This window comes from Salvia hispanica, chromosome 4 (genome assembly GCF_029641045.1).
Source record: "Salvia hispanica isolate PSC_SH4W2 chromosome 4, Shi_PSC_v1, whole genome shotgun sequence".
Taxonomy (NCBI): domain Eukaryota; kingdom Viridiplantae; phylum Streptophyta; class Magnoliopsida; order Lamiales; family Lamiaceae; genus Salvia; species Salvia hispanica.
The window spans coordinates 1,074,839-1,092,727 of record NC_142695.1 but is presented as its reverse complement, the minus strand read 5'-3'; the positions used below and the strand labels follow the sequence as shown (position 1 = coordinate 1,092,727).

Here is a 17,889-nt window from a genome sequence, read left to right as displayed (position 1 = left end):
ACGAGGAGTAGAGAGTGGCGGGGCTCGTGTGTGGAAGCCCTTTTTTTATAAAAAAATTATGTACTTTTTTTAAAATCTTTGTACTTTTTTTGAATGGAATGGATTAATTTTCCCGTATATGTGTCGTAAATTTAATTCCGTAATTTAATCGTAATTTTAATTCCGTAAATGTAGTATATTTTGAATTATTTTTATTGCGGCTGGCCTATGGCTGGCCTAAATCTGATGTGGTAGGTAGATTTTTTAGTGCTGCTGACGTGGCAGGGTAGATTTTTTAATGCTACATAGGCCAACAATAGGCCAGCAATAGGCTATCCATTCTCTCCCCTGCCACGTCAGCAGCACTAAAAAATCTACCTGCCACATCAGATTTAGGCCAGCCATAGGCCAGCCGCAATAAAAATAATTCAAAATATACTACATTTACGGAATTAAAATTACGATTAAATTACGGAATTAAATTTACGACACATATACGGGAAAATTAATCCATTCCATTAAAAAAAGTACAAAGATTTAAAAAAAAAGTACATGATTTTTTTTACAAAAAAGGGCTTCCACACACGAGCCCCGCCACATTCTACTCCTCATCGCAGTCGCCGCCGTCCTCGCCGTCGCCGTCGCCGCCGCCGCCACCCGTGGTATCTGAGCCCACCTCGGAACCCCCTAGCCGTGCCCTCGCGACATCCAAATCAACCCGCATGCTCTCGAGCATCGAGTGAAGAAACATCTTCTCCATGGGGTCAGTGGCGGTCCTCCAATCTTGGAAGACCTTGTACATCTGAGCCCGCGTTTGGTTACGCGAATGGAGAGTGTACTCGAGTGGGGCAGGTGGGAGGGCGGAGGACTGGACCTCGTGGGGCGATAGGGGGGATCCGCCCCTCGCAGCCCGTTGCGCCCGCTTCTGTCCAACCGGGCGGGGGCGACTAGCAAATGAAAGAGGGGATGGAAACTCCTCAGTATCCGGGGGGAGGTCGTGGGATCCGCCGCTGTAGTCGCCGGTATAGTTCAGTCTCTGCTTCTTCGGCCACCCAGCGTCGCACCCCGCACGGAACTTCCCGGAGTCCTTCAGCAACAAAAAGCACTCCCAGAAGTGGAACTCCTTGTACGTCCCCGCCAAGGGGAACTGACTCTCGGCTATCCTCCGGGCGTCCTCCTCATTCTGCCCACTAGTGAGCTGACGGAGGGCGTTGGCGTACAACGCCGAAAAACGGCCGACCGCGGCCCTGATGCGCTCCCACCCCTTCCGGACCTCCTCCCCGTTGAAGTCCTTCCCGTGCGGGCAATGCCTCCTGTAGGCAGCTCTAATCGTCGCACACCTCCAACCACCCCCTGGCCACCCCAGCGTACTCATCCTCCGTCCACTTCCTCCGGCCGGGGCTGTTGTCAACAACGGGCTGCGACGACTCGCCGGCCGCCTTGGCCTTCCCCCTCGTCTTCTTCTTCTTCTTCTTCTCCGCCGCGGCCCGCCCCGCTGGAACGGGAGTGTCCGGATCGCCGAGATCGATCCCCATGTCATGCAATGACAAAAGGTCATCGCCAGTGAACTGCGTCTCCACTGGGGTCGACGTGTGGGACGAAGCCGTCAAAAAATCCATAGAGGGACGATAGACCGTGTCCCCCCCCCCGGTGACCCCTGCATCCCCCCCTGCACCCCTCCTTGCCACATCATCCCCATCATCTGCTGCAGCATCTGCTGCTGCATCTGGGGCATACCTCCCCACCCGCCGCTCCCCTGCCCCCCGCCCGGCATCCCCCACGGCATACCCCCCCGGCATACCCCCTCGGTTCCCCCCCTGCAATCCCCCGGGCGCACCGGCCATCATCCCCATCAACTGCCCTCAAGGGACGTTAAACCCTGGGCCCATCTGCCCGCCCCATCCTGATCCCACAGGTACCGTGGAAGTCTGAGATCCACTCATCACTTGAGATCCACTCATCACTGGACTGGACTCGTTGTTGTGATCCATTGCTCGATGATGCTCTTGTACACAAAGTTAGAGAGAGAAAAAACTCGTTAAAACAAGTGGTACAAATGAAAATGAAACGAAAATCGCGTTTATATAGGTTTTAAAAAAATAAATAAATAAATTCGGGCGCTGGCCGGTCGCTAGCCGATCGGGCCGCCACAATGGCGGCCAGCGCATCGGCCAGCGCCGAAGGATCGGCCAGCCCACGCCGATCGACTCGCCGATTTGCGGCTAGCCGCCTCCAATGTTTCGGCTAGCCGATCGGTCAACGATGCGAATCGGCTAGCCGGTCGCTAGCCGACCATTGGAAATGCTCTTAACTCACAAAACATTTGTACCAAACGCCATCATAACAATGATTAGCTATTTAAAATCATAGAAAAAGCCACTATATGGGAACTTCATAAACCTAACCATTTTCTACCAATCATGCCCTTAGTAGTAAAACTTTTTAGGATAGATGTAAACTGCACTTGGTTTAAGATTTTGGTAAATACATAATGCATTGTGATATGCGCACAATCAAGGTAATTACCCAACATATACAGAATGTTTTACCAATGTTACAAATTAGTACAAAATGTTTTAAGTTTATATATATCATACAAAATATTTAATTAGTGTTACATGTTGATACATTCCATCTAAATTAGTTTAACACCGTTAATTTTCTTATTTCTAAGTATGTTAACTTCATCCAGTTCACTATGCTATACTGCATTTGCTTAGATAATGAAAATTTATTCCTCCTTATTGAATGCATATATACTACAGTATATATTAATCCTCTTTAGATGTGTCATTAAATTATACTACTATCCCCTTTTGAGAGTTCAGTTGGTTTCATATCCATGAATGTATTTCCATTTGTGTTGCCATCGGTGACATTTATTTATATGGATTAGGAGAAATGAGACTAGTTCTTGTAAGTTGAATATGTAACGCAGGTGTTCATGAATGTATCTCCATTTGTGTTCCCATCGGTGACATCAGTTGTAACCAGACTAGGCTGATAGGAGCTGACTCGTGCTCCAGAACACCCTAAAATTCATCCTCGTTCGACAACCACATCAATACGGTATCCGTCAACCAAGCAAGTAGAACCTTTTCTTTCCTAACAGAACGTCTTTCGCCACCATGGCCAGTTGCTGCAGCTTTGCGAATAATGACGGTGGAGATCTACGTAAAATATAGTGAGTCTCGTTCTTGGAAGCTGTCATCATAATCCATACAAACAATGCAAACAAGAAAACTAACGGTGTTAAACTAATTTGGATGGAATGTACCAACATGAGACCCTAATTAAACATTTTGTATGATATATGTACTAATTTATACTCTCTCCGTTCCTTCATAGTTGAGTCATTTTTCCATTTCGGGAAGTTCCCTCATAGTTGAGTCATTTCCATTTATAGTAACTTTTTCCTCTTTCTTACTTTACTCTCTCTTACTTTATTCTCTCTACTTTATTCACTTTTTACTTTATTCTCTCTACCTTTTTCTCTTTCTTACTTTTTTATCTATTTATTTAACATACTCAACATTCATTTCTTAAACTCCGTGCCGAAAAGTTCTGCTTCAACTATGAAGGAACGGAGGGAGTAACATTGATAAAACATTTTGTACGTGTGGTGTAATTACCCCGTACACAATCTGTACTGATTTCTGATTTATAGAGATATAATCGAGTTTTACTCTTTTTCATTCATTTTCCCGCCAAAATGGCACTTAAATGGTTTCTTTTAATATCCGAACAATTTTCCCTCTATATATTGATAGATGAATACGTATAATTAAATCTCCGAGTCCTAAATAAAACCCTAAAATTTTGGTACACATGAAAACACATCTCTCATTTTCGTTTTTCTTTCGCGCGTCAGGCAAATTTCTTCCATCACCGATTTCTCCATGAATCAGGTAACTATGTTTTCAACTGCAAAGGGTTTTGGGGTATGATTGGAGATGTAGTGATTCAAAGTTTTTGAAAAGTTTTCAATCTTTAGGATTCTAGTGATTCAGGGCAAAAAAAAAGTTTTTTATTCGAAAATAATAGTATGATTAATGTATTTCATCATTTTATTTTGGCCGATACAGGAGGAGATGAGTATGCAGTTCACCAAACCATATATGGAAGATCTTGGTCCCCAGAAGATGTAACTACTTCTCGTTATACTCTTGTATCGACAAGCTTATCATTTCTTGGGACATTTTTTTGGTTGGATTCTATTGTCATTGCCAGAGAAAGTATTAAGTTCTGTACGCTATCCGAGAAAGAAATACTAAAGATTTCTGAAGTTCTAGTTTGTTATGACAATTACTACAATGACCTCGGAGAGCCTGAAGCTAATGGGTTATTAGATCCTCATATGGTAATATCTTCTTTCTATTTCCTTCAAAGTTGTCACTTGTAGTTTCTTTATTCCTATCAGCACCATATTATTCAAGTATTTTTTGTCTATCCAAATATCTAAATTTACTGTGAGGTATTGACATTTGATAGGGAGGGTTTTTCAGAGCTCATAGATACATTCGATACTGCAGTGTATTACATTTACATGTCATATTTTGTTATTTCAGGGACCACCAAACAAGTTTGCCGAATGTGAAACATGTGGTGGGGATTTTCGTAACTGCCCAGGTCATTATGGATACATAACTCTAGCCCTTCCTGTATATAATGTCGGATTTTTGAGTACGATCGTTGACATAATGAAGTGCATTTGCAAGGTATCAAAATCTGAGTCATTATCTCTTTCCCCAATGTTATATTGTATCATATCAGACTTCTCATTCCTAGATATCTGAAAAATAGTCTAAATTGTCACTTGATCTCAAACTGAATCCATTTCATTTACTAGACATTTTTACTGCCCTTAAATTGTCTCACTTTTGGGATGCTGCTCTTCATGCTCTAGTTTTGTTCTAATATAAAGTATTCAAACTATACATAATAGTTGATGCATAAATTACTAAGATATTGTTTCAAGTAAACCTTTGAAGTTGTTTTTTTGAAACTAAGCTCGTCTCTTGTATAGAACTTATCCTTGGCATATCCTTATATTAATTTTCATCTTTCCTCTTAGGTGGTGATTATTTGTTATGATTCTCTGATAATGTATAACTATTTTGCATGCATAGTCATTGCCATATATCTTGTGATATTGTTTGTCTTCGTCCTTCTAGCTCTCTCCTTCGTGATCAATAATGTATTGAAATCAAGAGTGGATGCCCTAGATGGTGATTTAGCATGATGGAAACTTCTCATACGTTTTTCTCATTTTTCTCTACCAACAGAAATGCTCCATAGTGCTCCTTGAAGAAAATGAACGGCTAGATTTCCTTAAGAAGATGAGAGGTCCTAAACTTGAGCACTTGAAGAAGATTGAGATACTGGAAACAATAGTCAAAAGGTGTAATAGCCTGGGAGGAACTAGGCGCTCTGTTGTGTGCTCCAGATGTGGATATATTAACGGTTAAGTACCCTACCTCTTAAAAACCAGCACTATTGCATATTTGATTAAATTTGTTAAAAATCTGTGCATGGATATGATTATGAACATGAGATTGTTATTAAAATTGAACTAAAAGACATTGCAGAAGCTTAATTACATTGTTATTGTTATTATTTGCTCCTAATAAAGATGTCTTTAACAAAAAATTGTTTTAGGTATGGTTAAAAAGAAACAAATGAAAATCGTACACGATCGTGCTAGAGTTGCTGACAGTACTGATTGTAGCTTGGAGGAATTCCAGTCAGCTCTTTCCCACACAAATGCAAATATAACCTTGCCTTTAATTCTTGATCCTAAAAGGGTCTATGAGCTACTGAAAAATATGCGTGATGAGGTACTCCCACATTTATGTTTCAGTATGGTTAAGAGAGCAATACCTGATATTTTTCATATTTTCCATCATCTATTTATTCATTCGTTTATTATCTTGTTAATCTCCATTTTATTTTTAATCAGGATTGTGAGTTGCTTTATCTAAATGATAGACCTGAAAATCTTATGTTCACCAGTATTCTTGTGCCACCAACTTCCATACGACCTTCAGTTTTTGTGGATGGTGGAACACAGAGGTAATCCTGAGCATGGATACACACATTCTCTTGCCTTTTTTTAAAAAATATTAAAATCACAAGACATCAATTTTCTTTGATATTTGTTTGCATGAACCTTTGATCTTTCCATCTTTTTTTGAAATTTTTAATAACTTTGCAATCTGCTAATGATGATGATAAATCTGAATTCTCAAACGATGTTTAGTAAATCATAAATTATAAATCACCTGGTTTCTGTTATTGAAGAGAACTTTTTCCATGCCTCTTGGTTTTAGACCAGCATATATCCCATTAAGTTAGGAACAAAAACGAGCATTGATTGTATGAAGATCGAAAAAAGCTGCATAGATCTTCTTGTTCAAGCTCACACACGTACATTATCTCGTCTTTCACAACACATTTCTGACCTTTCTTTTGGCCTCTGCAGGAATGAAACTGACATCACAGAGAGACTAAAATCTATTATTAAAGCCAATGCTAGTCTTCGCTCAGAAATGGCAGAAACAGACTCTCAAAGCAGATGCATGGTATAATGCTGTTTATGATTTGGTCCCTTTTTTGTAACCTCTCTTCCAAGGAGTTGCTCACTTTTGTTAGTTTAAAAGGTTAAAATTGTTTCTGGTCAACGATTCCACATATGTCATCAACTTAAGTTGATAAAAACTATAGTTTTATGACTTTGCTTTATGCATGAGGCATTAGTGATGAATAAAGGTAATCAACTGATTCTTGTAGTAGACCAGCATGCCTTCAGCTGTAATTTCAGATATGTCTTTCTCTGCACGTTTACTTGAGCATTGCATTTAATTTTCTCGTTTTCTGCTCCAAGCTGTGAAGCTCGAGTTTGTTTACCATATTCAGCCAAGCTTTCCAGTCAACTAAGTCCCCATATAATCTTTTGCTCAGTAGATATAACCAAGAACATTTAATGTTTTCAAAAAAATTAGATCCACACATTCTGGATTCTGATGGTCATACTTTAGTTTCTAAGAACTCTTTTCTTGGTCGGATGGCTGGTGACTGCTTTTCCATTCAAGAGTGAATTTAAGAACTTGTCTTAGCAGAGAATTTGGTGTTTATAAAACAACCACATCAGCATTCAACATTTTGTTGATTTGAATTCTATTCTGAATAATACTGGACCATAACTGCAAGGTGGGAAGTTATAATTCTTCAATGCTTGAAAATGGTCTGCGATTTATTCTTACTTTCCTTAAATGATAATATGACGTCAGATGCAAATAACGAACTGATTTTAGACAAGATGACCGATCTATATACAAGTGCTTTCAAACTTGTTTAATTTTTGTGCGTTTATGTCGATGTATCTAGATTGTTGGAACACTAGATTGATATATTTGCAATATTATGAATATTGAATATTCATGTCTATGAGATCTTTTGCTGCTATCTTGTAGGTTACTGATATTCTAGTCATGGATAGTTATGCATGTTAAAATGACCTTACCAACTACCCCTCCATGTAACTATAATTACAATTATATTATTATTTATTATGATGAGTAATCCATATTTAAACTATCCATCGTAATAATAAACATAATAATATGATTATTATTATTTGTAATTAATAATTTATTAAAAAAATTATATTATTGTTATTTTTATAAATTAAAAAATAATAAGTATATTTTTAGTTTGTGTTTAAATTAAATATAAATTTAAAATATTGGTATTTTCCAAAACACAGGAAAGTAAAGTTGCTAAGAATCATATTCCCAAGATTCATTTTCCTAGAAATTATTTTCCTTGCCAATTTTACTTTCTTGTCAACCAAACATTGCCATAGTGTTTTCAATTTTTCATGATATGTTGAACCAGGTTTACTGGCAGAATCTGCAAGAGGAGGTTGCACGATATCTGAATAATGATGTTAGTTGGTTGGAACCTGAATCTGAACCTGCAGATGGTTCTGGACATAAATTGAGTGGTTTTGTTCAGCGTTTTAAAGGAAAGCAGGGGAAATTTTGTTTTGATCTATCCAGAAAGTGTGTCGAATTTACTGGAAGGACAGTTATTTCTCCTGATCCAAATTTGAAAATTACCGAGGTAAAGTATTTCACTTATCTTCTTGTCATACTAAGCTGCTTCACGTTTTGTGACAAACCTTCTGACCGACAGGTTGGTATTCCAATTTTAATGGCTCGGATTTTGACTTATCCTGAACGAGTTGCACAACATAATATTGAGAAATTGCGGCAGTGTATTCGCAATGGCCCCAAAAAATACCCTGGTGCTAAGTTTTTAACGATACCTGATGGTTATGAGATGTAAGTGTTTATTGGTTTCATAAGTTTTTTTTTTTCTTTTCCTGTTTTAGTTCTTTTTTTTTGTTTTTTCTTCCTTTTCGGTCTTGGAGCAGGCTTAAGTTCCTATTGCTCTTGGTTTCCCTGCAGATCATTGATGCATTCTTCTCGGAAGCATCATGCAGATCAGTTGAAGTATGGGTACATTGTGCATCGTCATCTTGAAGATGGAGATGTGGTTCTAGTTAATAGACAACCGAGTTTGCAACGAATGTCAATCATGTCCCATCTGGTATTTACTGCTAGTGAACATTGATATTATACTACTACCCCTGTCCTTGAAAAATAGAAACTTTTGAAACGGCACAGGTTTTAAAGCATAATAATTGGCAAAGTAAGAGAGAAGAATTGGTAAAGTAAGATAGAGGAAAAGGTAATTGGGTAATGTAAGTGAGGAAGAGAAAAAGTAGTGGAAGTATCGATAGTGGATTGTGGGTCCACGTCCTAAAATTGAAAGTTTAAAAAGTTCCTATTTTGAAGGGACGGCCCAAAATAGAAATAGTTTCTATTTTTAAGGGACAAAGGTAATATATAATAACAGTAAGATGTTATCAAATGCTTAATTTTATTTGTTGTCTTCAGGCAAGGATAATGCCTGGGCGCACACTGAGATTCAATCAGTCATTGTGCAATCCGTACAATGCAGACTTTGATGGCGATCAGATGAACATACATGTACCACAAACAGAAGAGGCCCGTGCTGAGGCTCTTATGCTAACAGGGGTATGTGAAATATCAATAGTTTGTTCATTGATTTGACTACTGTATAAGACATAATCATGTAAAATAGTTGACCTTACCTCATTAAACTGGGCATTTTTAACAATACAAGAGAGTGTTGCTTGAATCTTTTTATCCATAGTTACAGCACACATTTTGCGAACATGAATAAGACTGAAGTTTATAATTTTCTCGATGGTACTATCTTTTATCCATTGCCCCTTTTCGTTAGATTCTGTTAGCTGCAATACCTTTTTGATATTTCTGGTTAGTAGCTTGGAGTAAATATTAAATTGCCGACCTTTTACAGCTGTGGTTAGTTTTTTCAGCAATGAAACCATACAAAACAATTGTTACTAGCTAAAATCTTATACAAGCTGATTCAAGGTGACCATGGATGTCTGCAACATTTAAGTAGAGAGTCAGGTTCTGTGTTTAAGTTTGAGAGGTTAACATGGTGGGTGGCTATAGAATTGTCCAATATCTTGCTATATTAGTTAAGGTGCAATAATACTTGATTTCCTACTAATTAACCTAGGTCAAAAACCATATATTGTCATATCATTGTGAAATTGTAATTACTGGTATATGGATGATTTACATGTAAGCTGTATTTACGAGGAATATAAAAGTAACACATGTCTATTAGCTTTTCTGCTTCATGTTTTCATTGTTTATTTGTTGTGATCTTCGTTGACACTGTGCAGGTGCTGAACAATTTGTGCACCCCGAAAAATGGAGAAATCTTGGTTGGATCGACACAGGATTTTCTAACTTCTTCCTTTCTTATAACACGAAAAGACACATTTTATGACCGCTCGGACTTTTCACTCATGTGTTCATATATCGGTGATGCCATGGAGCCAATTGATTTTCCAACCCCAGCATTATGTAAGGTAAACATAAATTATGATGCCACTGTGCTATGAGTATTGTCTAGCATTGCTCTTGCATTGATCCATGTGCTTGTGTTCATTAATACTCTTTTTGGTATTTTTGGTGAAACTATTTCCTGCATCCCATCCGTCTATGTTCTCTGTAACTAAGTTTCCAAATTGATTTTCGCTGTTCTTATATGTCATTAAATGCATTGTGTTGTCTGGTGCAGTTAGTTCATACACCTGATACATTTTCATTTATGTTTTCTCATAACATCTAGGACCAGAACCTAGAACCAAAGTTATGTAGCTAAAAAAAGATCTATTCAGGTGAAGGTCTGTACAAATATGGTACCCTTTTTTCCTTAGTAACAGCACACATATTGGTTGAATTTGGTATCTTTATAGGTGATCAGGAGTTGGTAACAAGTATAGAAATTGCAAGGGATATATTGAATTCTACCTTTTACTTTTCTGTTATGGATTAAATATTTAGGAGGTTATCCACTCCCAGTTACTTGTTATTATTTGGGACTGCTGTGCTGCTGGGTGGGAGGAGAGGTTTGATTGGATGCCTCAACACCACGTGCATTGGTGAATGTGATACCTAGTAATCTGTATTTCTTTTATTAAGATCTAATGCTGCTTGCAACTTAAACCGTACTTTTAATCATCATTGACACATCTATGATTTGTGGATATGAGTTGATCGTTGGGACTAGAGTTGTTTTGTACTGTACTTTGCTGCTAAAGAGTCACTTCAATTTGTGGATTAAAAAGCTGCTATAGTTACACATTTTCCTCATGTTTCCTCATGTGCTTGATGTATGCTTGTATCTGATTTAGATGTATCTCATTGTAGCCGGTGGAGCTATGGACTGGCAAACAATTATTCAGTGTGCTATTGCGTCCCCATGCAAACATGAGAGTATATTTAAATCTTACTGTAGCAGAAAAGTCTTATGGGAAGTCTAGAGAAACTATGTGTTCCAAGGATGGTTTTGTGTATATTCGCAATAGTGAGCTTATCAGCGGGCAGCTTGGAAAGGCCACATTAGGTTAGTATCATGTGCTTGCAATTTATCAAGGGTGCATTTTAGCCCCCCCCCGAATTACTGTTTTGCTTGTCTTACAATCGTTTAAGGAAACACGTCTTTTGAATCATGCATTATACTATTTGAGTTCATACGTTTGCAGTATAGGCATGTTGGTCTATAACGAAAAGTGAATGTTAACTGCTGAAGGGATTGCATGTGTATCATCAGTTGGTTATTGGGAAGATCTTTCTTAAATTGCGACTCATCATCTTTTCAGTTCATTATATTGATGGAAAACTCTGAATATGGAAAGCAAGCTGAAACAGGGCATTAAAAGAATCCCAAAATCACCACCAACCGCTGACCCATAGTTAAAGATTTTGCTTTATGGATATGGGACTTTGTAAATGGAGAGATTCATTTTTTTTACTTTTTGGTGTTAGCTAAATTGCTTATTCATCCATATATCATAACAGGTAATGGGAATAAGGACGGTATTTACTCGGTTCTTCTCAGGGATTATGGTCCACATGCGGCTGCTACCTGCATGAATCGCTTGGCAAAGTTAAGGTGAGATATATCAGTATTGTAAAATAATTTCTGCTTCGTTTTGATTTGTCCTAATATCTGCACTCCCTTTTGTTGTGAGACAACATGTACAGCTCTGTGATTTTATTGTCTTATGCAACGTTAGATGTAAAATTCCATTTTCACTGAATTTCATCATTTTCAAGGTTACCACCTTGAAGATGTGAAACATACTACTTTGTAGAAAATACTTGCCTGCTTAAGTAAGTACTATTTCAGTGATGATATTGTTAAATAATGCAACCTGAAACTTTGCAAATTTTATCCTCTGTCCGACTGTCCCCTAAAAATCGGCCTAATGGGGGTGTGGAACAGGTTTGAATAGAAGTGGTTGGTGTATTGTGACTTGTGAGTGGAGAAAGTATCCCACTTTTAAATTTAGTGTTAGTAAATAATTAAAAAAGTATATTCTGAGTGTAGAAAATGGTGGGTCACCGGCCACGTGGTAGAAACTAGAAAGAGTATATAAGTTGATATATTGAGGGTAATAGGTGGTGGGTAATTTCTATAAATGGAAATGGACTAATTTTTGAGGACGTACCAAAATGGTTAAAACGGATCCCCTTTAAGCTACGATGGAGGTTTTTTATTAGGCATATTTGAATAACAAGAGGCTTCATTTGAGCAAGTTAGGTAATTAATTTGTAATCTGAAAAGCATTACTTGCCAAACTCACTATTTGTAGAATCACGTGAAAAAGGCATCATGATCAATATGAACCATGCGTCTGCACTAGTATCATTCTTATTGGCCACGCTGTCTTGTAAATTGATGTTGAACACTCCAATTAGAATGTTCCCCATGTTCTCATATCTGGAAACCAGGAAGAGTATGTATAATATATATATTCACGTATTTAATGACTGAAATGACATAAGATCTCAGCAAATAATGCATGCAGTTATATATATATTTAACTAGAATGCATTTACATCAACCATTATATTGCTGTATCTGGATCATTCTTTGTTAGGTGATGCAAGATAGTTCCCCATGTTCTCATATCTGCAAACCAGGAAGAGTATGTATAATATATATATTCACGTATTTAATGACTGAAATGACATAAGATCTCAGCAAATAATGCATGCAGTTATATATGGGTACTTATGCAACTTTCTTGCCCAAAACTAGAAAGAGTTAATGACACATCTCATTGGCTCCAAAAGTTTTCAGATGTTAGGTGAAGAAAAGAAATGGAACCTACTGGAACTTTGGTATTGAATTGTGGAATGAGGTGTATGGTATAAGACTCAGGCACTTAGCCTAATAATAAAATTTATGTGGTAGGACTTAAATATCAATATGTTAGTTGTATACTTGCATTCTTCCCTTGAAGGAATTGAAAGTTGATTTTTTTAATTACATTTATGTTATAGTGCACGATGGATAGGAAATCATGGATTTTCAATTGGGATCAATGATGTTCAACCTGAGGCTACATTGAACAAGGAGAAGATGGAGACTGTGGATAATGAGTATGGCTACTTCACCGATGTAAGTTTTTACACTTATTTCATTTTTATCCGAGTCTGATGGGTGTATAAAATTTAGTATCGGTTGGGCATAGGTCATGCATCATCTCTTGCTTATTCAATTTGAGTACCTCGACATTTACATTGCAGATAAATATGGTCAAATTATCCTTAGTATGTCTAACATACATTTTCAAATGGAGAAATACCCTCCACACCACCTAAACTTCATCTTATGCTTAATGTCAGGCTAAAGGCATTGTTCAGAATTCCTTCTACACTGGTTTATCTGTGACTGATTTTTTTTCCCACGCCATGTGTGGTAGAGAAGGTTTTGTCGATACAATGGTATGTGTGGATTTCTTTCTTTTCTGGAATTTACTCATTTGATTGATAGTTATGGGTGCTATGGTCTTTATCAGAATACTAATTTTGAGAATTATGCAACCTTACTGAATAATAACAATTACCCCATGCCACTTAGGCTCTTACTGAATATCATAGACATTTAGAATTTTTTTTTTGCTGTTACAGGTCAAAACAGCCGATACAGGTTATGTGTCTCGTAGATTGATGAGGGCTTTGGAGGACCTATCTATCTGTCATGATAATACAGTGAGAAATGCTAGTGCTTGCATTGTGCAATTTGCTTACGGTGTTGATTCCATGGATCCTGCACAGATGGAAGATAAAAGTGGTTTCCCGCTGAACTTTGAAAGATTATTTTTGAAAGCCAAGGTACTGTGGTCAATCTTTTTGCATTAATAGCTAACTTTCTTGACCAAGTTTGGATTTTGATAAAGTACTTATATATTTTCTTGTGTGCTATGTTTTGACAGGCTACCTGCCCCGCAAAAGAGCAGAAGAGTTTAACTATTGATGAAATTGAGAAAATAGTTGAAAACATTATTGAGAGAAGACTAGTAAAATCATCCATGACTCCTGAAGATGAATGTTTGGCGGGTTTTGCAGAGTCAATAAGAAATTTTATTAAGCAGAAGGGGCCTAGCTCAATATGCAAGAAACTTAAATTGAGTGAAGGAAGACATTCTGAAGAAGATAGATGTTATCTGGAAAATGTTGCATATAATATATCTGGGATAACTCAGCGACAATTAATGGTAGTTTTCTTCTACATGGTTCTCTCTGTTAGCATTCCTACATACTTTTTATCATACTGACTTGCTACTTCCTTCTGGTTTCAGGATTTCCTAGAAACTTGTATATCTTGTTACAATTCCAAGAAAATTGAAGCTGGAACTCCAATAGGAGCCATTGGAGCTCAGAGTATCGGAGTCGCAAGCATGAGTATCCTAAAATACTCATCTAACCTTTTATATGGTTTCATCCGGTATGAAGTTGTTAACTTAATCTTGAAAAAGAATGGGTTCCTAGGATGAAAGAAATTGTTGATGGTTCTGAAAAAATCAAGAAACCCATTATTACTACACATCTGGAGGATAACAACAATGACATAACAGCTAAAATGGTGAAAGCGCGTATTGAGATAACCCTTCTGAAGCAGGTATATGAATTCAATATATCGATTGGGTTGTGAGTGCATGCTTTAGATCTTGTTTAATGTAATTTTGATGTATTCAACCAGCCTAGCAGCTGCATTTTAGATCTTTCTCTGAAAGTAAAAGAAATTGGCCTTTGTTATCGATTGAACTTTTACTTTTGGGCTTTGTATATATTCTGTGATATGTTTTCTAAATTTATCATTTAGAAACTACTAAAGTTGTTGTCTTGGTCTTCTTCGTATTCTGTAGGTAGTACAGATCATAACGGCTTCAAAATCATTGAAGTCAGCATCCATTGTTGTAACACTTGACATGGATAAAATAAAAGAGGCTCACCTACATATTGACGCGCACTCAGTAAAGAAGTCAATTCTACAATCCGTTCCAAAGTTAAAACTGAAAGAGCAGGTGCAAATATCTTGCCTTGCCACTTTGTTGGTGTTAGTTATGGATTTACTGGCATGCTACTCTTTCTACTGTATTTGTTCCTAACTCTCGCTGTTATCATTGATTCTGCTACATGTTAACTATAGCAAATTAGAGTATTGGACGAACGAAAACTTGAAGTCACTCTGGCGGCTGATAAAAGTAAACTTCTATTTGAACTCCACGAGCTTATGAGTAAGCTCGCCAAAGTTGTAGTCAAGGTGAAGCTAACAGAATTTAATTTTTTAATATCCTTTTCACCTTTGGTATTTGGCTGGCCTGTTGATAGTTTCATTCATGACCCCTACTAATTTCTTTCGTGGGTATTTTCTATGGGCAGGGAATCAGGTCCATTTACTGCTCTACAATACATGATGAATCAGAAGAAAAAGATCCTGATGTGTGCAAAAAGTTGACATTACTAGTAGAGGGGTAAGTGTCAGTAAAACATCATATTTTCTTTTCTGCATTTACTGCCCTAATTTGAATTCCCCTCTTGTTCTTTTCTTTTTCTCGATTATTGAGTACTTTGATAAGGGAAACCCTTGTAGAGATTTTTGTGACAGAATTTGAGAGGGAGGTATACTTGATTTTCTGATTGGGCTTGATTATTGGTTTTTGTTCCCTCAATGTGTACTTGTAGTTTGTGAAATTTAAAAACCCAGCACCAGAGATAGCGTAGCTGGGTGTTTGTTGATGATGCAACTATAATCAACTCCTCAATTTTCCTTGTAGTTCCTGTATGTAATATTTTTAGGCATGTAATTTCAGCATGGTGTTTTTATGTGCAGGAATGGTCTTTTGTCTGTCATGGGGACTGAAGGTGTTAATTTTCAAACGACAGTGAGTAATAACATCATGGAAGTACAACAGGTACTTGGAATTGAAGCTGCAAGGAAGAAAATAATTGATGAGATAAACTACAACATGTCAAGCCATGGCATGACCATAGACACACGACACGTGATGCTGCTGGCTGACTTAATGTCATTCCAGGTTACTTTGTTTTATTTCAAATTGGAACGGTTTCTTGTTTATGACCGCAAGGACATGATTTGTTTCCTAGCATGAACACCAGACTGCCTCAAATGTTTATCCTACCTTTTATGTTTGTCAGTTTTAATTCTATAACATGTTTTGATTTATATGATGAATATGTTATTTCAGGGTGTAGTGTTGGGTATGAACAGATTTGGCATGGAGAGAATGAGGGACAGTGTTTTGATGCACGCTTCATTTGAAAAGACTGCGGATCACCTCTTCAACGCTTCTGTGAATGGGAGAGTCGATAAGATTGAAGGAGTCTCTGAATGCATCATCATGGGCATACCCATGCAAGTTGGTACGGGAATGCTTAAAGTGATGCAAAGGTGACTTTTCTGTAGATGAGCTTCTTCTACTCGTAATCCTTCAATTTATCCTAAACAATAATCAATCAATGCAAATACATTACAAAATAATGCAAATAATCCAATCCGTTTCTGTTCTATCAATCTAATCTAATATCTCATTTACCAATGGAGTATCATGAAAATGTCCTATCTTGATGTTTTGCTTGGCCGCCTCCGGTGAAAGAGCGCCTTTCTCCCTTCTGTATATGAAGACTAGGAATCCCTACACCAAACTGAAACCTCAACATTTTTTTTCCTGAATCTTATTTCAAGGATTAAATTGATGATTGTAGATAGACTCTGCACTTTCCGAATTTACATTCAAATCCCTCAATCCAGGAACATCCTTAAAGATTTCCAACCATCTACTTATATAAAATGACTTCATTAAGGCTAACTAATATAGTAAATACAAAACCATTCATATACGCATTCTGTCTCATGCCATATACAGTCCAAACCTTTGGGTTTTGTTTTATGCATATATGAAATTTCAGTACAGAAATTATAAAAAAATATTCACACCTTGTATTTAAGAAACTGTGGGACTGTAAAATATTTTGTTGAACTGTAACTTCTTCCATGACTTAGCTATATATAATGATGTGTTAGACCCATGTATTAACATTCTCCTCCGGCATGTTTTTTATGCTATAGATGTGTTAGTGATTAATGCCGAACAACCCTATCTCGGCCGTTAACCTCTACTCTTGAATTGGTATATGACAGTTTGAATTCACACTATATGCTTAACTGCTGTGCTAATCTTTGACTCTTATGTATGCAGTGTGCCGTCTGTTGAGTTGACGTACGCTCCAGATCCAATCATATGATGACATCAATGCCAAGACAATATACAGTAGTGAAGATGAGATCGGATTCGGACTCACAGCTCAAGGAGAAACCGGCATTAGGGATCACATTTCATTTATGTCAAAAAATGTGATCTTGGTTTGTGGGCATAATCGGAAACATAAATACACATACTACGAAGATTGCTCTTTTAAGCTGATTCTCTTTATTCAGCTTTATTTCTAACCAATGCAACAGTTAGTTGTATATTTTTGGTTGACTTTCAGTTTATTTCAAAATTTCTCATTTCCTTAATTTTTGCGGGTGACAAGAAAACTCGAAAAGTTGACATTTTAGTGGGGCAAGTACCCGTTAAGCTTAACTATGAGTAGTATTTTTTTTTCTTCCATTTAAAATGTAGGAATAAGAAATACTAATAAAAGAGGTCCACTGCTATTATTTTAATTATACATTAAAATTTTTAAATAAGTTATGTTAGTAAAATTAATTACAACGTCCAATCAGTCATTGGGAGCAATTAAGAAAAAAATATGAACATTATATAGCCAAAGTAATGTCATTTGAATAACTTTACAATTAAAATGAAAAAAATGGGTTGGTATAAAATATATGTATTGACATTAAGAAAGGAACAACACCGTTTGAAAAGGCTGTGCTTCCATTTGTCGAGTACACATA

General features: G+C 37.2%; 1 protein-coding gene across 1 annotated transcript; it reads left to right on the top strand.

The window, feature by feature from the left end:
• Positions 1-4,204: 4,204 nt before the first annotated feature.
• On the top strand, positions 4,205-17,505 carry LOC125196903 (DNA-directed RNA polymerase III subunit 1-like). Its single transcript, XM_089057341.1, has 25 exons — positions 4,205-4,339; positions 4,548-4,697; positions 5,265-5,442; positions 5,638-5,816; positions 5,939-6,051; positions 6,461-6,560; positions 7,876-8,103; positions 8,176-8,324; positions 8,451-8,592; positions 8,943-9,083; positions 9,788-9,976; positions 10,821-11,016; positions 11,472-11,565; positions 12,963-13,080; positions 13,308-13,406; positions 13,593-13,796; positions 13,898-14,179; positions 14,264-14,366; positions 14,441-14,583; positions 14,831-14,989; positions 15,115-15,228; positions 15,348-15,439; positions 15,799-16,003; positions 16,175-16,377; positions 17,186-17,505. Exons 1-25 carry the CDS (start codon positions 4,337-4,339, stop codon positions 17,229-17,231), a joined length of 3,630 nt encoding a protein of 1,209 aa, XP_088913467.1. The 5' UTR covers positions 4,205-4,336; the 3' UTR covers positions 17,232-17,505.
• Positions 17,506-17,889: the final 384 nt, after the last annotated feature.

What these genes read in the sequence shown, in the direction of transcription:
- LOC125196903 (XM_089057341.1), top strand. An exon ending in CAACCCCAGCATTATGTAAG is followed by an intron (nt 9,977 to 10,820) that starts GTAAACATAAAT and finishes ATCTCATTGTAG; the next exon opens with CCGGTGGAGCTATGGACTGG. An exon ending in TATCGGAGTCGCAAGCATGA is followed by an intron (nt 14,367 to 14,440) that starts GTATCCTAAAAT and finishes ATCTTGAAAAAG; the next exon opens with AATGGGTTCCTAGGATGAAA.